Source organism: Pimephales promelas, chromosome 10 (genome assembly GCF_988280905.1).
Source record: "Pimephales promelas chromosome 10, fPimPro1.hap1.1, whole genome shotgun sequence".
In the NCBI taxonomy this organism is placed as follows: Eukaryota; Metazoa; Chordata; class Actinopteri; order Cypriniformes; family Leuciscidae; genus Pimephales; species Pimephales promelas.
In genome coordinates this window covers 18,272,254-18,295,822 of record NC_142778.1, presented here as the reverse complement: position 1 = coordinate 18,295,822, position 23,569 = coordinate 18,272,254, and the positions used below count along the sequence as shown (strand labels likewise).

Here is a 23,569-nt window from a genome sequence, read left to right as displayed (position 1 = left end):
TACTAGCATGCTAAAACATATTAACCAGAACAGTCAAATGTCAGATACCACAAAGACTGATTTTTTTATTTATCAAAATGCATCTAAATGACCATAACAGCAGCCATGTTATGACTTATGATTTAGCGTCATACCTCTAATAAAAAAGCAGCAGTGGTGAGATTTGAGCAACGCACCACCTCACAGGCATCCAAATTATCATACGTGCGAGCTGAGGGGGAAGTTTGTATAAGGTGTTAAATACAAAATTTCAGGCTAATAAAATGAGTTTATTAGACACATTTGTCCAAGCAAACTCACCCTCGTAGTTCAGGTTGCCCATGTGCAGAATAGCGGCTAGCAGCTTAGAAATCTCCCAGTTCTCCTTTTCAGTGAACATGAGGACCTTCATGGCCGAACGGATGTTTGAGTATTCCTTCTGATCATCACGACCATCACAAACAGTGCAGCTTCCCTTATGAGTTATGACAGGTCAAGGTTATATCATCTGTATATCTGAAGTACATTGTCAACATGTACTCTGCACAGCAAGAACGTTAAAGCATTAAAGAACAGTGAAGATCATCACTCACAATGGTAAGGTAGGTGTAGTCTGCGGCTTTACCCAAGCCTAGTTTCTTCTTCTGGTCTGGAGTCATTCCCTTTAACATACAGTAGAAAATGTGGTAGTTTCTCTCATCACGGGCCTGCAAGAGTGGGAGAAAAGATGCTAATTATAGAACTTAAAAAAGTTTCACAAATATTGCCATTTGAAAGGATTTTATATTAATCGTAAAAATAGAATGATTAAAATTATAATAATGTTTGAGAAAACCTAACAGGTAAGTATGACCTATGACCCTAGAAAGTCGCAATTAATGTAATATATATATATATATATATATATATATATGAAGAGTTCAAATGCAAAAGCCTCTAAATGCCATTTGAAATTTTCTTCTTTAATGATGATTTTTGTCAAACTTGTATATTTAAGTTCAGTAATTTCACTTAAATAACAATTAATAGGTAATTATCATTGCCATTTAAGTGAAATCACTGAACTTAAATATACAAGCTTGATAAAAATGATCATTCTAGAAGAAAATTTCAAATGGCACTTAGAGGCTTTTGCATCTGAACTCTTCATATATATATATATATATATATATATATATATATATATATATATATTTCATTCATTGGTCCTATTTGGGCTTTGTTTTTCTTGAAACGTGTACTCCAACATAACCCTTCTGAAACCAAAACGCAATGTTTTGAAATGTCATACACTACTGTTCAAAAGTCGTATTTATCAATGACATTCAGTTGGCATTTATAATGTTACAAAAGATCTCCATCTCAAATAAAAACTGCTCTTTTGAACTTTAAATTCATCAGATAATGCTGATAAAAAAAATATATCATGTTTTCCACAAACATATGAAGCTGCATTACTGTTTTCAACATTGATAATAATAAGAAATGTTTCTTGAGCAGCAAATTAGCATTAGAATGATTTCTGCTGCTGAAAATTCAGCTTTGCCATCATAGGAATAAAATCCACTTTAAAAATTTGACTGTATTTTTAATCAAATAAACTTTTGAACAATAATATATTAGCAAAAGAATTCAGATTCAAACTTGTTCATACTTGTCGACACACTCTGGATTTCTCCAGAAGGTACTGTTCAATCTTTGCTCCTTCTATAGCTCCTCTTTTGTTGAAGTGAATGTCGATGTACTTCCCAAAGCGGCTGGAGTTGTCATTACGGATGGTTTTAGCATTCCCAAAGGCTGTTGGTTAAAGTCATTAAACAAACCAGAATGTAATTTGCTTATTTCTGACAGAAATGTGGTTTCTAAGAGCTGAAAACCCACAAGATGGTCCCGGTTCTCTTACCTTCCAAGATGGGATTCGCCTCCAGCACCTGCTGCTCAATCCAGGAGTGCTGCCCACTGATAGCAGCCAAAAACTGTAGAATCAACTTGGTACTTTCTGTTTTTCCTGCTCCAGACTCACCACTGATGGGAAAATATACACAGATAAACATACTGTCTTAAAAGTAAAGGTTCCAAACAGGGTTTTTGTAGCGATGCCATTTAAACATTTATAGTTCCCCAAAGGATCTTTCAATCAACACTTAACAGTTCTCAACAGAACAATGTTTTAGATTTGACTTGCGTAGTATTGGGAAAAAAATATTATGGAAGTCAATGGGGTCCATTAACCATTGACATTCTGGGTTAACCGTCAATGGGATTTGTTTACCGGCATTCTTCAAAATATCTTCTTTTGTGTTCAGCAGAAGAAAGAAATTCTTACAGGTTTGAAACATTTCGAGGCTGAGTAAATGATGACAGAATTTTCATTATTGGGTGAACATTCCCCTTTATAGTTGGGTTGTGTCTAGACACTAGATGATAAACCTTGTTCTGGGAAACTGATACGCACTTTCTGCTACCAAGGTTAGGAGTCGAAGTAGATATTTGAGATAAGTCCCAAATTTGGGACAAGAGTATATGGAAGCTTGTTTCCATCACAGAATTAAAAAAAAGAAGGTAATTGTGACTTTTTATCAAACAATTTCTGACTTTTATCTCACAATTCTGACTTTGTATCTCAGAATTACGTGATATAAAGTCAGAAATTGTGTTATAAAGTCAGAATTGCGTGATATAAAGTCTCAATTGTGTGTTATAAAGTCAGTTTATATCTCACAATTCTGACTCTATATCTAGCAATTCTGAGAAATAAAGTCAGAATGGCGATAAGCAAACTCGTAATTGTGAGATAAAAAGTCGCAATTATCTTTTAAAATGTTTTATTATGTGGCGGAAACAAGCTTCAATAGTAGCGCTGTCAACGGCATCAAAAAATATTGTCCTGTACTTTAGACTGGTAGAAGTGAGATCAAAGTTGGCGTTAGGTTTAAAATGACCTGGGTAATGTGTGGGTGAGGATCAGGATTGGCCTTGAGGTCAGGGATGAGGTAAGGCTTAGGGTAATAGGGTTAGGGTCAAGAAAAGAGTTTGGGTTAACCTGAAGATATCCAGTTCCTAAATAATAGATAGACAGACATAAGTCTTCCCCATCAAGCTTTAATGGAAGCACTTACACCAAGCGTTGCTAACAGAGTCTTTCAGGTTTGCGCACCTTATGATACAACACTGGTCTTTGTTGTTGCGTTGCATGTTGAAGTAACAGTTATCAGCGATGGCAAAGATGTGTGGAGGCATCTCTCCGATCTTCTTATTGGTGTAGAGTCGAATCTGGTCTGCCGTATAGATGGGCAGCAGCTGATATGGGTTTACAGCCACTAAGATGGACCCGGTATACGTCTACGAAGGATACAGAAATAGAGCTGAAGCAGAGGTAGTTGAGTGGAAATGTTTGCTTCTTCAATGGACCAAATGACGTTAAAAATAATAAATATCCTCTCGAATGTAATTGTTGACATTAAAACACTGCAGAATAATAACCACTTTTATGCAATATTGACAGGTTGTGGACATGCAGATATCAACAGTCGTGTTATGGCACAAAACAGACAGTGATATTGGTTACGAGGCAGAGCGAGTGAATATGACAATGAGAGGAGAGTGCACGGGCATCTTGCTTTTCGGAGGGTGCTGTTACAGTGGGATGTATCAGTGTCCTGTTACCGCAGACCTCAGAGCCATGTTGAAATGGAGAATCGTAATGAAAACACACTCACTCAGAGTGAGGCAATGAACAGCGAGCAGCCATGCGTGTGAAAATGATGTCTGCGTACTCACCCGACCACCACAGTTAGTCTTCATATAGAGAAAGAGAAGAGAAGAGAATATAACCAAAGCAAACAACTGAGGGGAGTTATTAAAGGGGAGTTATTAAAAACAGTGTAGATAAAGGCTCTTACGGATTTAATTAATGGAACAGGGCAACAAAGTGTTTTTGTCTTTGCGATGACCATAATAAAACAGAAATACCACATTATTTATTCCAATTATATATATATATATTTTTGACAATAGTTGTGTAAAATATATCTGAAATTTATTTATTCATTTGGTATTGAGTAACTTATCAAATTAGTGGACCTGGATAATTATTTTTTATTAATTTAAGTCATAGAATAGGGCAGAAAATCTTTCGCAATGAATAACTGAAATATCCCATTATCAATTATATATATATAGAGTAAGCATAGATTGGTTTGAACTAGTCTCACTGGCTCACTGGTGACGCAAGATGGTGTTCTTGTGGTTTACCTGGTTGGCCAGCCTGCAAGTATTTTTTCTGCTGTAATTTAATAAGTATATATATATATATATATATATATATATATATATATATACTATATAACAAAACGTTTTGGGACGTCTGCCTTTACATGAAGTTGAACTTTGCGTTATGGATGTTGGCCTTTGCAGCTATAACACTTTTAACTATTCTTGAAGGGGACATCCCCAAACTGTTCTCACAAAGTTGGAAGCATGAAATTGTCCAAAATGTCTTGGTATGCTGAAGCATTAAGAGTTCGTTTCACTGAAACTAAGGGTCCAAGTCCAAACCCTGAAAAAAAACCCAACACTATAATACCTCCCTCCACCAAACTTTACACTTGGCACAATGCAGTCAGGCAAGTACCGTTCTCCTGGTAACAGCCGAACCCAGATTCGTCCATCGGATTGCCAGACAGAGAGGCGTGATTGGTAGCTAGAGAACATGTCTCCACTACACTAGAGTCCAGTGGCAGCGTGCTTTACACCACTGCATCCAACGCTTTGCATTGCACTTGGTGATATAAGGATTGGATGCAGCTGCTCGGCCATGGAAACCCATTCCATGAAGCTCTTCTAGCTGTTCTTGAGCTATTCTGAAGGCCACACGAAGTTTGGAGGTCTGTAGCCATTGACTCTGCGAACCCGCCTCAGCATGCAGTGACCCCGCTCTGTGATTTTACGTGGCCTACCACTTCGTGGCTGAAGTTGCTGTTGTTCCCAATTGCTTCCACTTTGTTATAATACAAAGTTTATATAATAACAGTGTACTGTATAATAACAATTGACTGTGGAATATTTAGTAGTTAAAATTTCATGAAAGGACATGCATCATGGAGGAGTGTCCTATTATAGTGTGTGTATACATATATATATATATATATATATATATATATATATATATATATATATATATATACACACACACACACGAGTAACTGATTAAAGGACATGCATCATTTATTTTTTCTTTAATTCATTTTCTTTTATTAATAAAATAATAATTTTATTCAGGTCATTTACATGTATACATTTATTAACTAATCTAAAACCTTCAAAATAGAAACCTATTCAATACTTTCCATTAATCACAAAACTGGACCTCCACATCTGATCTGGAGTTTTGCATTAGTTGTATGATTGCGCAACAAAACACCTTACAAATCACCAATACTTTGAAAGGACAGCAGGACTTACATAGATGAGATGTTCTCTGTAGCGAATGAGAAGGTTCCGGAGGATCCCAGCCTCATTCAGATCCCCCAGTCGAATCATGTCCTCCACCCCGTGGATGGAGGTGGGGTGCATCGGCTTGATGTTGGTGGCATTTTGGGGAGAGATCCAGTGTTCCTGAAAAGAATGCAGATCCATAGATTCAATGCAAAGAGAAAACACAAAAAACCCACACCAAAGAACTTCAGAATAATTATTAGTTCCAAAGTCACATGTCTAGTCTTTATATGAAATTAAACATATGTAATGCAACAAATCAGCCAGAAGAAGATCAGCTTTTCAGCCCAACAGATCAGCAATGATCAATAACTTACGTTTCCTTCATCATCCAAGACTTGGATCTGACCAGAATCACAGAGCTTCACCACGGCTCCGATTGGGACCTCAAATTCCCGGCCTGTCTTCAGGTCCAGCCAGACATAGTCGCCCTAAAACACATCAAGCATCGGAGAAGTGTTATTTTTGATTTGATTGAGATCCTATAGTTTTAATTAATATTTTCAATACATTTAACATTTGACATTTACAGTTAACATTTTTGTAATTTTGTCAAAAATTGTAGTCTAAATAAATTTTAGTCTTTAGTCATTTTAACTTTAGTAATTTTAGTACTTCAAGTCAAAATGAGAAATGTTGCTAAATAAGTTTAAGTTTTTTATATTTTACAGTTTATGTTTATTTTATAGTTTTAGTTTCAGTTAATAACCCTGCATTACAGTTTATTATTTGTAAATGACATTAGTACGACATCATCAGAGACTGAGATGCTGTGACATCATCAGTGAATGATGTAACTCAAAAAGTGCTGCAAACCTGCAAGTCTGATCACTTAGTAAAGAACCAGCACACCTCTCCTCAACAACATGATGTATGCATTTATCAGATGATTTTATCCAAAGCAACTTGAAATAGAGGAACTTAAGTATAATTCAACAAGTCGTATTTTTTGACAAATCATGCAGGACATCATGCACACACTGAACACACTTTACTATTTAGGGCTAGATCAAAATCAAACTGAATTCAAATGTAAATCCACCAAAATATAATTCCAACAAGACACCATTAAATGAATGGTAAGCATTTGTACATAACTGGCAACTCTCCACACATACCGGTAATAGGGTGCTGTGTTTGAACACAGTGTTGACATTTCGTACTAAGGCCCACTTTGCCTGATCCTTCTCGTAGAGTTCGACGTAATCCCGACGCTTGTACATCCTCACGAGATCAAACTCTAATCCATGCAAATGGCAAAACTCCAGACCGAGAACGTCTTGATATACCAGACACACATCCACACCCTCACTTCCTCAGCAGGTGTGTGAGCATAAAACCAGCCGTCCAGAGACCCAGGATATCACACACACACAAAAAAAGTTTCCTTTCCGACCGACAACAGGAAAAAAAATAATTGTAGAGACAAAAACAAGAGTCCAAGTTGTCTGCACTACGTCCTGAAACACACAAATGTCCCAGGCTCCTCTAGGGCATCATTTGCACAAAGGAAACCAAATCTGAGGCCCAAAGCCTGATCCTGTGTTGAACATTCCTCTCTGTATTTGTTGCTCCATTCACTTTCTTGCTCTTTAAGTCATTTTTTCTCTGCTGACTCACTGTCTCCACTGTTGCTTGTGTACATGGTGTGAATGGTGTCTGTCCCTGCCTGTCAATTGAGGAAGGGTTGGTCATTGCATTGGGTGTGGAGGTGGATCCCCAGTTAATATGGCGCTTTTTAATTAACTAAATATCCCCAAAGGCAAATCAATACAGGTAGAGGGAGAACCCAACACCGTTTGGCTGCATCTGTCACGTCTGAGAAGGCAGCATTGCCAGCCAGCATCGCTGATACAATCCTAGCAACGACACACGGCTGAATAATTCATGCCAAGACAACAACTGCATTGTTAGCTCACTAGGAGGAGTCTTTTATTATCAGAGGCTAAAACAAGGGCACTCTAGGAAGGAAATGTGGCATGCTTAAGTATTCATTGAAAAGCAAGACTTTGAAAGTCTGAGTGCAGAAACAGAAACTAAAAAATAAGAAATAGGCCTACTTTGTGAATATAGTTTGCCAACAATAAAGCTAAATTACAGTAAAGTGTGTATATACTGTAGATCAAATATCACCAAACTAACATGGGTTCCTATCTTGACTGCAAATAATTTCTAAATTGTCATAATATTATAGAGCAAACCAGCACCAGCTTGAGCAGCAAACCAGCCTATAATGATGGTAATACTACAATAAGGTTCAAACAATGACCAATATATTTGTTACAGTATTTATTAATCTTTGCTAATGTTAGTTAATAAAAATACAGCTGTTCATTTTACAGTGCATTAATGTAACAAAATACCTTTGATTTTAACGACGTTAGTAAATGTTGAAAAGGAAATTTGTATTAAAACTAAGATTGATAAATGCTGAAGAAGTATTGTTCATGCTTAGTTCATGTTAGCTCAATGTATTAACTATTGCTAACTAATGAACCTTATTGTAAAGTGTTACCAGAAAGATTTCTGAAGGATCATGTGCAACGCATTCTCACCCCAAGGCGTCACCTTTGACCATGCTTCAATATTTGACGTTTTAGGCGCCCTTTAGCGTCACTTACTTGACGCGATCCTACGGCGTCATCTAACTGACGCTAAAGGAAAGCGTCAGTTAGAGGACGCGGTTAGGTTTAGGTGTGGGGTGGGGGTAGGGTACACGCGATCCTAGGGCGTCATCTAACTGACGCTAAAGGGCGCCTAAAGCGTCAGATATTGAAGCATGTCCAAATGCTTCCCAAGGCGTCAGTTAGGTGACGCCTTGGGAGTGAGAATGGGCTGTCATGTGACACTCGAGTAATAATGCTGAAAATTCAGCTGTAACGTTAGCTATCACAGGAATAAATTAGCCATTTTAAAAACATTAAATAGAAAACAGTTGTTTTTAAACTAAAATACATTCTTCGTGAGCATATTGAGACGTATTTCAAAAACATCAGAAACCGACCACAGACGAACTTTCACATCACACACAATCAGGGGAAAAAATTAATGGGCGAGTTCATTATTTATGACATTTAAGGTATAAGCTGCAAACTCCTGAAACAATGCTCGGTCATTGGAAAAACATAGGCTATAGAAATTGGACCTCTAATTATCCCTGCTTCTTCTGAACTATCGGGTGATGGTGATGATCCAGTTCAAATGAGATGAAAACATGGTGGTGAACATATAGCTGTGCATGTGTATGAGACTGCAGCAGCGAGGTACTGTAAATTATTCAGCAAGTGCAAACGATCAGCACGACGTCCAGTAACAAGACGAATGACGTTTGTGTTAGTTATGCATTATCCCCCGACAAACAATAATGGGGTAACGTTAGTACATCAGTTACTACAATAGTGTAAAGGATGTGTGTCATAAAACACCCTGCAACCTAGTCTTACATTAGTGAGCGGCAGCACAAACGATAAGCAAAGAAGCCTAGCATCAGTGTTAACCAAAAACCCATCGAGTTGATGTGAGCTGATGAGTTCAATATCTAAACGTAAGATCGCCCCCTCTTGGCAACAACTGGTCATACGTTTTGTTTTTTTACATTTTGAATTTGTGAGGAGTTAAAATAAAAAAAATTTATAATTGAGTTTATTCAATGCATTATAAAGTCTACGTTTTCTTGTTTTCTAAGCACAAGGCAATGCCAAACTTGTTATGTCCCATAAGTCTTTGGTTAACTTTTGAGGAAAAAAAGAACTGTTCAAACCATCGACTGTAAAAAAAGATAGATAGAACATGAGCAGTAGATGCTTGACTTGGCAAACACCAAAAATGACAGTAAATCATCTTGGCCTTGGCATTCAGTTTAAAATTTGGCCTGGATTGGTATTAGCATTTAGATGACAAAATTAGGCAAAGGTCAAACAAACAAGGATAATTTATGTTCTAAAGGACAGCTGGTGTTTCACTGCAACCACCATTAAAACGCTGCCAAATGTTCCACCTCAATGCACAGTGTCATTGCCAAACTGTGACATTACAGGATACTCATAAGACATGCCTAAGCAATTAAAACACTATTGAATTTAAACCATTAAACTCTCTCATAATAAGCTGTTACTGTAAACCAGTGTAGATGTAAATGTAAAGCATGTTTCCAAGATTATGTTGTAGCTATCTATCCTCTCAGAACAACATTGCTCATCATGCATGACTGCACTCACTCACACACACACACACACACACACACGCACACACACACACACACACACACACACACACACACACACACACACACACACACACACGCACACACACACACACACACACACGCACGCACACACACACACACACACACACACACACACACACACACACACACAGGGGGAGTGTCTGTTCTGTTCTGTTGTCCCCGCCCACCTTTCATTCTCGGGTGGAGAATGAAATAGGTGATGTCATTGGATGGGCACTGAAATATTCGTACCACAGACTGGAATGCATTCATTAATCAAGGCTAATTAAATAGGAGCCAGAAAATTGTAAAAATCAGTGTTGTTATTTGTTAACTAAAACTATTAAAATGGTTTTGTTTAATTTTAAATAAAGCTGAAATAATAAAACTTAAATAATTAAAAATAAAAACTTATAAGAATTAAATATATTTTATGAAATAAAATAGGTTGAAATACTAAAATTACTCAAACTAAATTGATTTTTTCTAAAGAAAAAAAAGAAAAAAAGATATGAAACCACATAGCAACATTAAAATCCCCCCCCCCCTCTCTCTCTCTCTATATATATATATATATATATATATATATAAATGTAAAATATAAATAAACACTAAAGTAATATGTAAATATTACTAAAATAACTTATGGCAAAAAAATGCAAGGTGTTGCCCCATGATATTCATATAGGGTGAATCTTACAGTCACAAAGATTGTAAAGAACATAAGCCCAAAATCGAAAGAAAAATATAAGTGGAAAAAAAAATATATAGTGCATTTTGACATTATTTTTTATAGTGATTAAGTAAAAATGTCACCTAGATTCTCAGTCTCTTCTTATGCTTTTGAGTTTTTTCCTCATTCATTTCAGTGATAATGCTCATTAGATTACATTGTTTAAATTACCAGATTTTTTAAATAAACTACGGATGAATAGAGTATTTATTTAGAGTAACTGTCATAAATTATGATATAAGAAGTCTTCAAAAAAAAATTTTTTCTCTGTAATTTTGAGATAAATTGGCAATGCTCTCAGGATCACCTTTTATGATTTCTCACGTCACAAGTCATTCCCAGTTTTATAAAAATAATAAATAAGTGGCATCTTGCTTACTCAATTAAAACTAAACGATTAACGTCTTTAATCCCCGGCCTTACCTGTATTAATGTGAGATACTTGTAACTCAGTCTGCGTGCTCTCATATCCCTTTCCAGTGCTTTATCCCCCTTCATCTCCATTGCAACCCCATTCCAAACACACTGTCCTGTTACGGCACCTGCTCACCGCTAATTAACCCCTCGTTTCAATCTCTGTTCTTTAAGGTGACATATCACTGCAACCATTCGTTCCACTGTGGCAGACAGAGGCGAGGTTCCCTCGTACCCCTGTGTATTTATCAGCCCATGAATGACCACTTTCTTGTCCTAAAAATGAGGTCCTGTCAGCAGTGATTAGAGACACAAAAAGGCAGATGAGACCAGTTCTGTGTTCACGAGGTTTCCACTGCACTGGCAGATCCTACATGAAAGCCAATAGAGCCAATGGACCAGCGTCTTTCTAAAATAACCTACAATAACCATGAAAAAATAACCCTTGTTACTACAGTTGTAGTAGAGAGAAAGAGATTTGTCAAAGATGTTAAAGTATTGTATATATAGCGCAAACCAAACATTTAACTCTCCGTATTTGCACAAACATAAGTAATTATGAGACTTGTAAATAATTAAAGGGGGGGTTGATTGCGATTTTTTGATTTTAAATTAAAATTTGATCAAGAACGTAAACCATTTCCGACTGTTTGTGTATATAACGTTATAAGTAGCCAGTCAGTGTAAAACAAATGTGTATAAAGTTAAAAAAAAATATAGGCAAATTACCATTCAGAAATGTTTTTTCAGAGCAATATGTGGGGAGGTTCTGCTTGTCTCTCTTCATTGCCGCTTTCTGGGTCTGAATCTGGCTCTGATTCTGCAGTATCAACACCATTATTTACTGTACATTGGACCAGAGTGGCTCTGCATTGGACCGAAGCGCATGCATGTTTCGCCTGTACACTTAATGGGAGTGAACCTTCCGGACAACGTGAGCTACAGTTTAGCCAATCACAACACACCGGCCCAAACTAACCAATCAGAGCCTACAATAAAGGTGAAATTTATGAAAAATAAGACTTTTTAAAAAAGAAAAACCACGAATACATGTTATATTGCCCCCCATAAACACAATCATGCAAAGAAAAAAGCAGTAAACCACCCCTTTAAGAATTGTAAGACTGTGGCTAGTTGTCACACAGATATCTACAATGTCTATAAGTACATTAAGTAACATTAGTGAGTTAGTAAGTAAGTTAACTTAGTAGGAGTTAACTCCTAACTAACTACAAGCATTACCTTGTACCTTGTTACCACAAGGTAACGCTTGTAGTTAGTTAGGAGTTAACGCTTGTAGTTAGTTAGGAGTTAACATGTTTTTCACTTTAAAATAATGGGCCACATCACTAGTAGTTCCTGCGGGATGACAAGGTAACGCTTAAGTAGTTATTGAGGAGTTAACATGTTTTTCACAAATGATACAAGTAATTTAATTTTATATTTGACACATACTGTACAGGTTCTGTGAGGCACTAATATTCTAACAAACACTGTAATCTGGAAGATGTGTTTTTGAGCTTATCGTAACATAAATGCAGCCAATCTCTTCATTAAAGATGCTAATTGTTTTTGACAAGTGAACATCAGTGTTTATATTCATGTGCTTTATATTCAGACCTATAAAGTTATAGGTCTTTGGAGTCTGAGATATATGTGACTGACATTCAATAGAGCTCATAATAGTGAAATCCAATCATGAGAGTGTCAGCATCACTTCCTAATTATTTCAGATTTATTTTTAAAAACTGTCTTTATTAGGATTATTTTATGTTTAAGTTTTAAATAAACAGAGAACATGCGTCCATCCTGGCAAGAGTAGTGGTCACAATCTCAACCTAGCTAATGTATTTGGGGGGATGTATAAACTTCATAAACTGGTTTCCACAAAGAACCCATTTGAGGCACATGCTTCTGAAATGTTATGACCATGTTAAGAGTATAAACCCCCCACAATTGTTCACTTTTTAGACATGTTACTTTTGTGATTAGTAATTAATTGGTTATTATTTCTTAGTTCACAAGTAGTTCTCAATGAGTATACAGTATATTTCTTTAGTAATAATCAAACACCTACCAAGGAACAACCTTTGTACTAAATTACCTATTACTTAATGGATTAGTTAATATTGCTTCCATATTAGTTAATAGTATTAACTTTGGTGTTAATGCAGTACTACCTATTACTTCCTGCATAGCTACTTGTTAACTACTGACCATTATTTTAAAGTGTTACCGTTTTGGGAGATCGCCGACAAATGTCCAAAATCATAGGCAAATCAGTGCTCGTTCAAGTGAGTGACAATTACGTAGTGTGAATTATCAAAGACGTGATCTGAGAGAATCGCCAACTGCTGTGTGAATGTGTTCTGAACTTCTGACAGAAAACTACATCGGCGATGACCAACAGCCAATGAGAGAGCAAGAAGTATTCATCACAGTAAAAAGTATGACAACTACCCTAACCCGCTGACTCGCCTACACCACTGTTTTGTACAGCTTTCTGCTGGTAATGAGCACTGGTAATGAGATTCAGGCGTTGAACAGAGAACATAATCTGTCATTTATCACAAAATTATAGGGTCTTTAGAATATTGTGGAAAACAACAGCCTTAACTCAATAATCCAGACATGCAAACAACTTCTTTAATCCGAGAAGCACTAATAAAGAAGTAAACAAGACAAACAACAGAAAGCTGAATTCACAACACGCAACAATACAGATTGACATATTACTGAGGGCAGAGGCAGAGTGTGTGGTACTGAGACCCTGATCAGATTAGAGATAATTAGTTAACAGCATTTACGTTCTCCGCTCAACTGAAGCAGCTTTATTTCTGGACCGAGTGTGTACATGTGTCTCAATGTCAAACCAGTGATGTTCCCAAACTGATCTCTACAGACACCAAAGAACAAAAACACTTTATTTTGATGGTCCCTTTTGAACATTCTGTTGACTATGAGTAAAATTGGTACAACATGTCAACTAGCAGTCAATAGAGTATTCGTAAACTGTCTTAATATCAGCTAACTCTTTATTTTGATGGTCCCACCAACAGACATTCTACTGAATATAAGTAACTTTGCAAGTACATGTCAACTTATTCTAACTCTAACACTACCAGTCTACTAATACTCTAATGGAAGTTAGTAGACATGTACAGTAGGTGCAACATTACTTATAGTCAACAGAATGTGTTAAATGGACCATCAAAATAAAGTAAAACCCTGCCTGATATGTTACAGTGTTACACCATTACAAGTTACAAACCAACAATTCCAATATGACTTGAGTAAAGCATCGGGTTTCAAATGAACTTAAGAATTTTACTCGTACTGAATGTAAGCTCAGAGACACTCTAGTCCTCAAAACCTAAGAGACACATCAGTGAAAAACAAGAAATGGCTGATTTGTGAGGATATTTATGTTCTAAAATCAAAATAAAACCGAACACTTCAAAACTCCAATAAAGCAAGGTCGACACAACAGTCTCTTAAACCCTCCAGCCATGTCCTCATCTCATTTATGAAACACCTGCGATTCAAAAACTGCCCGCTAATGCACTCGCATTTGTGTAAAATGCACTACACCTTCAAAAACTGCTCGCTAATGCACTCGCATTTGTGTAAAATAGCCTTGTTGACTATTTTAGGTGAGTAGGGCTCAGTAAGTAAGTGAGTCAGTAAGATATACTACCTCCAATGCCTTGTAGATGGTGATATTGCTTGTTTTGTAGCAGAAATAAACTACTGCAGAAAAAGTTAGGTGCCATCATAGACAAGGGGGTAATCCATCGACCGGAAGTTGAAGCCTTGCGGGAGCCGCCATCTTGTAGCAGAACTTCACTTGCGTTAGCATTTCCATTGACTACCATTCATTTTGGCGTCACTTTGACAGCGAATAACTTTACATCTGAGGCGTTTGAAGACTACATTTGTCCATTATTTATTTCTAAAGAAACACGAAAATGTATAAAATGCTCCATTACCTTGTAGCTTATGTTATGTCCCCGTAGAAGCAGTTATTTGTAAAAGTAGGCTAGTGATTGCGTCATACCCACGCGACTCTCTGTCGCACAGTAGAGAGATTATCGCTTGCGCGCAATCGGGGAAACGTGGAGGCAAAATGACAAAATAATTCATCAGAATACCTAGCAAAAGTTTCTCCTGCTCCTAGCTCATGGAAAGCTCCTACTCACACTCTCCGCCTCTGCATGTTTCAGAAGGGAATGATTCAGATTTCTCATGCCACAGCCACCAGAAGACAGACGGGTTGCGCACGTCACATCTACGTCGTCAAGCTCTGTTTGAGTCGATTTGAGTCTGCGCGTCAGGAAAGGAAGTCCTAAAAAAATTGCTAAAATTGGGCTTCACTTGTCTCAATGGAGTTCCAATGAGATGGTTCTGCCCACTTCTTTTACTGTCTATGATCATAGATAGTAAAAGAAATGGACACAGCAACCTCCTAGATTTCAACAGAGAAAATTGAAGCCCATTAGAAGCACTCACTTCCTGATGGCTGAGTGTACTGCACAGGCTCAAACTGAGCTTGACGATGGAGATTTGACGTGAGCAACCGTTATGACAGTTGTTCGTCTTCAAGTAGCTCTGCCAAGACAAATCTGAATTGAAATCTGAAACAAATCTGTTGTTGAAATATTTTGTCTGATTGCTTTTATGGACTCTCTATGGGATTCTCCCTTGACTTTATGCCTCCACGTCCCCCCGATTGCCTCATAGACAGTAAAAGATTGCCTGCGAGCTTCTCCTCCTGTCTATACGGTAATCTCTCTACTGTGCGTCAGAGAGTCCTGTGGTTATGACGCAATGTTTAGCCTATTTTTGCAAAAACTGCTTCTACGGAGCCATGACGTAAGATAGAATGTAATGGAGCCTTTTATACATTGTTGTGTTTCTTTAGAAATAAATAATGGACAAATTCTTTGGACGCCTGAGATGTAAAGTTATTCGCTGTCAAAGTGACGCCAAAATGAATAGGAGTCAATGGAACGCTAACAGCAGTTGATGGTCTGCTACTGTACACTGGCGGCCCCCAAAAGAAGCTTCAGTTTCCGGCTGGTGGATTACCCCATTGGGTGCCATAATTTGCTGAATTCTGAACCGCATACTACTCTTACAATTTTCCCCATATCTTTATTTGGCAAAGATAGTAAGAGTAGTGGTTTAGTATGTGGTTCCGAATTCAGCATTTGCATTACTCATGACAAATGTATTGGAATAAAGAGTAATTATTAGAGAGTAGAAAGTAAAAGTTGCTTATATCTATGATATTCAGTAAAACTACAAATAGCCAAAAAGATACTTAAGTAAAGTAACTAATTACATTTACTCAAATACTTTACACCAGTGCTAGCATGGCACTAGCTAAAGCAAGCTAGCTTTGAAAGGATGAGTTCCCACTCTCTTTTTAGAGCGCTCTCTCCAAAACACATGAACACACACAACTGAAGCAGAGTCTGCAAACTGTCATGAGAGACGCAGTTAAATTACTTCATGTCTCATGTCACATTTTTGGTCCATAGACTTCCGCAGAAGTGTTTGTGTACCTGCTGTAGAATGACCATGACTGTGCTGTTTGTTTCCTCCTGGACATCAGACGTCAGCACACCAGACCCTGAGAAAGAGCCACACATCAAGATTAGTGCGTCGCAAAACACTCATACAGTGTGCTTATTACAGCCTGTTAACATAATCATGACATACACATCTCCAAAGTTTCTTTTAAAGTGCATCATCATAATACTGTACCAACAAAACTTCTGATCGACACAAACAAACAGTGAAGCACAGAGCATTAGATTCAGATAATCTGTCACGTGACCTGAGAAACTCGTTCAAATTTTCTTTGAAATTAATTTTACACCATTGCTTTATTTCACTTGTCAATACTATTTGTTTATTAGATTTGTACACCGATTTTTTATTTTTTTTTATTTACCTTGTTTTTTTATTTGACTAATTGCTTTGTCAACACCAAATGTTGAACATTTAAATAAGAAAGAAAGAAAAAATATGGATTTTTTTTTAACTCTTACCTAATTTATTTTCCATTTCTCAGTTCTCACAATTTTTAATAATCTGTTTTATTGTACAAATACTGTAAGACAAAAAAGTACAAATATTGCAAATAGTCTTTCAAGTAATATAAGGTCATAATTCTGCATGTATTAAAATTATAGAATATTAATCATAAGGTTTACATTTTTTTTAGATGGCAACATGGCAACTACATATGCAACACTCATACTGTTTTTTTCTTGCACATTAAATTGAAATTGAATTACTGTTGTCAGCACTGAAAGTCAGAAGATAAACACACAGATAAATACATATAAAATCAGCATGAAACAGATGTTGCTTCCCTATGTAATGTATACGAGTGAAACAGCTTTTCGAATGAGAAAAAAAAATGTAAGGTGGGACTTGATTTTGACTGTGGGGAATGGATTAGATGGTTGTGGTTTGCTATTGGTGGATCTCTTGTGAGTGACATGTTGTCCCGCCCTCACGCCAGTAAACACATCATCAGAGAAGAGATGAGCTATAAAATGGAGGGGAGGTTATTTTGTTTAAAGGTTATGAGAGCACATGATTTAAAAAATAAAATAAATAAATAATGATTGCAAATCATTAAAACAAAAGCAAAATATAAAAACAAAAGAATTGGCCATTTTGATTTCATGTGGACAATGGGACATGCAACAATGAAGTAGTCAACATTTAAAGTGGATCAAAACCATTCATCAAAATTATGAATTTTGAACAAAACACGTTCTTGTCTTAGGACAACTTTGATTAAACTTTTTGATCCAATTCAAATGTTAACTACTGTACACGCAGACACACAAACACATCGCCATTGTAGACTTTAGAAACCATGTGAACAGAAACAAAAAATAACCATATCAAAAGCAACATTGTAAAACAATATTTTAAAAATTGGTTAAAAAATTAAGTAACCTGGTTGCCTTAAAATTTTAAGTTGATTGAACAGGAAAAAAGTGAGTTAATACAATGATTAGATTTAATCATCAGAAACTCAAAACAATAAGTTATCTGAACTAAATAAATTATTTAAGTTGATTTGACAACAGAAAAAATGTTGTGATAACAAATCTTGAAAATATTTTTTTACAGTGAAGAGCAGTAAATTGTATAAAAAAGGTAAAACAAACAAGAAAATAGCAGCTGTAAACATTCTCATGCTAAATTATTCAGCCGTGGATGACCTTCCTCACATTTCCTCTATTTAACTTCCCTTTGACAACAGCTGACCTATGACCTCATGATAAACATGATCTCTTTAAGCCATCTTTAGCAAGACTATCTATCTATCTATCTATCTATCTATCTATCTATCTATCTATCTATCTATCTATCTATCTATCTATCTATCTATCTATCTATCTATCTATCTATCTATCTATCTATCTATCATCTATCTATCTATCTATCTATCTATCTATCTATCTATCTATCTATCTATCTATCTATCTATCTATCTATCTATCTATCTATCTATCTATCTTTCAAGTAACTAAAGTGTTTTAGTTAACTCTGGTCCAGACTCTGGTGTAGTTCCTGTACGTCTAGCTGGTTAATCTGGGCTGGACATGCAGGGGTGAACATGATAAATGTGCTGAAGAGAGCATGCATTCACAAGGACATTAATATTTTACTGTCTAATTAAACCAGCTGACGTCTGGGGATAAAGACTGCACACTCTGGATGCACGGGAGAGGGGTTAAAACAAACTACTAAATACGGGACTGGGTCTGTTGAAGAGACGGTACACATTTATTTTCATTTCCCTCACAAAAAGTACTGTGGCGATACCATGGTATCAAATATCATGCATGGTACTTTGATATGTACCAACTGAATGATGATCCTATTCATGCACCACGGCATTTACATGACAACAAAGAATAGCATAAGAATATCATACCATTCAAATTCTACTAAATTAAATAATAAATAAGCAAGTTTGATTTTATAAATAAAATCATTTTAGACTAGAAAAAAAATGGAGGGGTGTCTATTACTTTCTAAGCATCTGAACTTCCTTTAAGGTCCTTCTCTGATTACATCAGGGTTGTGTTATACATCCACGATGATGCCGTCTAAACCAATTTATCAACCCAAATCCAACTGACTAATCAATTAATAATATCCAACTGTCACCTTCTGACATTTAACTGCTGTTTAATATATAAATAAAAATCTAAAAGAACAAACATGTTGAAAACTCAATGCAAAATAAACTTTAACATTAAAAAAACATTTGTGGTGCACTTGTATACCTCCATCTCTCTTCTTGTTTCGTGTACTGGATATGTTTAAAATATGATTTGGATTAGGCCAATTTAAGAACTTCTTAGTCCAAAATCCACAGCAGGGTGCCGATCTGATTCCTGTTCTGACCAATGACACGACAGATTCAAGCGGACATAGAAAAATCTTAATGCCCAAAATACCAATAAAGGACTATTTTAAACCCACAGCTGCTGATCTTTAGATTTATCTTTTACAGGTAATGTAGTTAAAGGTTTCACAGAAACTCTACACCCTGTATTCACACTGCAAACAGTGGATTTCTTATGATAGGTTCCTTAAATTGTACTGGCTTCAAATATCAATGTATTATTAATTAGATGTTGCTGTCATTTTTTGGCAAAAAAAAAAACTTAACTGGTAGGCAAGCCAGTGGATAAACGAAATGCTGAAAAGCAAGAAAAACTTGCAAACCTCCATGCAATCTGTGTCTCGTCCTTGAGAAGACACTGTAATTTAGCACATCAGACAATACTCTAATTTCACTGCGTACAGTCATCTCTAAAAATCTAAGAAACACATCTGATAAACTGTAAAGGCTGTGATAGTGAGCTTCAGAATGCTTTGGGAATAATGTTTTTGTACAAAAATAAAAATAAAATAAAACATAGCTGACATTAATAAATGCAATTACTCCAGCGTGCTATTTGATATACATCATTAACAGATATAGCAGCACTAACAACAAACTGTACAAGGGATATAGGCTACATGATGTAATGAATAAATGAATAAACAATAAAAGTAAAATTAAAGGGTAGAAAATGCTTTCAGAAATAAGATTTAAAGACCTACATGAAGGACCAAACACTGGTCACTCACCACAACGCAGGGAAGACTGTTCTGTGTGTTTCCAGACATCCACAGGTGCGTCAGACGAGATGAAGAATGACTTCAAGAGTACAGGCCCTATGGTACAGGCCTGTGTGTCGTCTTCGGAATGTGACACCTGCCTCCACTGCTGTATGAGGATAAATATGGGTTAGCGACACTCTCCAGTCATTTCCCCCACGTTCACTAATCCTTCTCGGGGAGGAGGAGTCAGGACAGACACAGAATGAGTGACAGGAGGGAGCAAGGCGGCTCAAGAGTCACGAGAAGTTAGACGTACACAGAGAGAGAGAGAGAGAGAGAGAGAGAGAGAGAGAGAGAGAGAGAGAGAGAGAGAGAGAGAGGGGGGGAGGGAGGGAGAGGGAGAGAGAGAGAGAGAGAGAGAGAGAGAGAGAGAGAGAGAGACGCAATACGAAACATTCTCTAGACATGCAAGAGATAAAAAAAACGTCCCTCAATCAAACTCTCAATGCAAATGAACAGCCAGTATTTTACAAGTAGGCCTAACTGTATTAGAGAGACGCAATACGAAACATTCTCTACACATGCAAGAGATACACTAAATAAAAAGACGTCTAACAATCAAACTCTCAATGCAAATGAACAGCCAGTATTTTACAAGTAGGCTAACTGTATTATTGATGAAAAGGTCACTGCTTCCCGGGCAATTTGATTTGAAGTTTACTGCAATGAAACCTGGAGATGACAAATAGATTCTCTAGGATGCCTCTCAAAACATGCCTGTTTGTGTCACATTTACAGAGATGTGCACGCATTTTCTGTGCAAGTCTGTCATAATAATTGCTATCTTAAAAATGAGTAAGACTATATAATTAAAATTTATTTAAACTAAAATGTAACTACAAATTAAAATAACTGTCATTTATTCCTAAGAAGTAAAGCTGAATTTTCAGCACAATTTCTCCAGTCTTGTCACATGATCCTTTAGAAATCGTTAAAAATACCTAATTATTCTAAACTTTTGACTGGAAGTGTATATATACAGAAGAAATTAAGGTAGGTTTGAACTTACTTTTTAAAGGTTCTCTAGCGATGCTGGGCCAAAACATTTTTTGTCACATACATCAAACGTCTCCTCACTATCGGCTAGCTGCCTGTCCCCTAAACACACCATAAAAAACGCGGTCTCTGTAGACACCACACGCCACAGGCTCCACAAACGGCAACAAAAACAATCATGTCTTACCCGGACCACGAAACCTAACAAACAGTGTTCCAGCCAATCACTAATACGTTCTCATAATGGAAGCAACGTTGTCGCGCGGTCAGGCGTCTGATTGACTCGTCAAACGCGTGCGTTTCGACAGCCAAGGGACGCGCGATTTGCCATAAAATATAACATCTTGACGACATTTATCAAATATAACATCTTGACCATATCTAATGTTAACATATATTGCATAAATATTTTTATGTATAAGTAGGCTACAGTATGTGTGAATATGACAAATATTATGCCCAGAGCTTTCAATCATTTTTTCATGTATTCTTCGGATGTTCATGCCTATTCCACTAGGCGTTGTAAAGATTTGTATCTTGCCTTTTGTAGAACTACAGCTAATCAATCTACACTGAAATACAGAGGGAATTCCCTCTGGAATCATTTGGACCCTGTTTTAAAGACTAAAATCACTATAAACACTTTTAAAAGAGAGCTGAAAAAAATGTTAACATATAATTAAATTTATTTTGTTCATTTGTTGTATTAACATGATTGATGTATTGGTCATATTGTCTTGCTTGATTATGTAATTTTATGTCCATTTTAATGAGATTTTGGAGAAGTGGTTTTATAAGACCTCATCTTCTCACTTTCTCCCGCACAGTTTTTTTTTTTCGTTAATGGATTTGTAAAGTTGTATTTTAAATGCTATATGTGCAAATAAATAAAATCTAAAAGCTGGCGTTCTTAACGTGGGCTTTGTGGTCACGGAAAATGCGCATGAGAAACTCCCGGTTTTGCAGCAAAACGTGCGTCCTCGACGTGTGATCTGCTATTTAAACGAGATTGTTTCTGTCTGCAGGTGTTTTATGCTATAGGTTAACAGCCATGTAGTGTCTTATTATTCGAAATAATTGAATTTATTGATCGAATTTAGGAATTTAAAATGAAAGATGAAGCATACGCTACATTTAATAATATTGGGGGATGGATGCCCTTTAACGGTGCAGAAATTACAATATGGTGATTTAAATATCAAAGATTGATCACTCATATTGTTTCAGAATAAAAAAAATAAAATAACAAAATGCTTTCGAATCAGTACTGATGTCATACACCAAACGTCTGTACTCTGTATTGAGCTGCTTCATGTCAATCACTGTATGATGTATGCTTTCCAGTCAGTACTGTGATGTCATACACCAATCGTCTGTAGAGAGCCGTTTCAAGTCAATCACTGTATGCTTTCGAATCAGTACTGTGATGTCATACACCAATCGTCTGTACTCTGTAACAGGCGCGGATTTATGGGCGGCCAGAGTGACAGGTGGCCCACCCAAACAGATTAATAAAAACAATTTAAAATTTTAATTTTCATAATAATAATGAATTAAGTTTGGCCATACGGCCCGCCCAACACTTTATATGAAATGACAAGCGCTGAGCGCGTCCATCTCTGGCTCAGCGCCAGCGAGCGCACAGTTTGAATCTGGCAGTGATGTCATGTCACTGTACATATTTTGTCCAGACTTCGACACCCTTGCAAGGAGAGTAGACGAGGCTCATTGTTCACATGAACACCATGACTTGGTAAGACAAAGAAGGGCCCGTTCACAGATCGCCTCTTTTACGCACTCAAGTTTTTCATTTCAAATGTAGCTACGTTCTCATAATGGAAGCAACGTTGTCGCGCGGTCAGGCGTCTGATTGACTCGTCAAACGCGTGCGAAATTTCGACAGCCAAGGGACGCGCGATTTGCCATAAAATATAACATCTTGACGACATTTATCAAATATAACATCTTGACCATATTTAATGTTAACATATATTGCATAAATATTTTTATGTATAAGTATGTGTGAATATGACAAATATTATGCCCAGAGCTTTCAATCATTTTTTTCATGTATTCTTCGGATGTTCATGCCTATTCCACTAGGCGTTGTAAAGATTTGTATCTTGCCTTTTGTAGAACTACAGCTAATCAATCTACACTGAAATACAGAGGGAATTCCCTCTGGAATCATTTGGACCCTGTTTTAAAGACTAAAATCACTATAAACACTTTTAAAAGAGAGCTGAAAAAAATGTTAACATATAATTAAGTTTATTTTGTTCATTTGTTGTATTAACATGATTGATGTATATTGTCTTGCTTGATCATGTAATTTTATGTCCATTTTAATGAGATTTTGGGGAAGTGGTTTTATAAGACCTCATGGTCTTCTCACTTTCTCCCGCACAGTTTTTTTTTTTTCGTTAATGGATTTGTAAAGTTGTATTTTAAATGTTATATGTGCAAATAAATAAAATCTAAAAGCTGGCGTTCTTAACGTGCGCTTTGTGGTCACG

The 23,569-nt window shown here is 36.5% G+C and overlaps 1 protein-coding gene across 2 annotated transcripts in view; it reads right to left on the bottom strand.

Moving 5' to 3' along the window:
* The window catches only part of myo7aa (myosin VIIAa), a 68,594-nt gene extending 48,315 nt beyond the window's left edge, over nucleotides 1-20,279 (bottom strand). Inside the window, exons 1-10 of one of the 2 annotated variants that reach the window (XM_089135442.1) lie at nucleotides 20,025-20,279; nucleotides 16,415-16,482; nucleotides 5,793-5,906; nucleotides 5,443-5,595; nucleotides 3,137-3,321; nucleotides 1,883-2,004; nucleotides 1,634-1,776; nucleotides 573-686; nucleotides 301-454; nucleotides 135-211 (exon numbers count right to left, since the gene is read on the bottom strand). In XM_089135442.1, the coding sequence (XP_088991568.1) occupies nucleotides 135-211; nucleotides 301-454; nucleotides 573-686; nucleotides 1,634-1,776; nucleotides 1,883-2,004; nucleotides 3,137-3,321; nucleotides 5,443-5,595; nucleotides 5,793-5,906; nucleotides 16,415-16,432 (1,080 nt within the window). In that variant the 5' untranslated portion in view covers nucleotides 16,433-16,482; nucleotides 20,025-20,279. Of the gene's footprint in view, nucleotides 1-134; nucleotides 212-300; nucleotides 455-572; nucleotides 687-1,633; nucleotides 1,777-1,882; nucleotides 2,005-3,136; nucleotides 3,322-5,442; nucleotides 5,596-5,792; nucleotides 5,907-6,593; nucleotides 6,885-16,414; nucleotides 16,483-20,024 lie in introns of those variants that run through there. The other variant, XM_089135443.1, reaches the window with a different exon arrangement.
* Nucleotides 20,280-23,569: the final 3,290 nt, after the last annotated feature.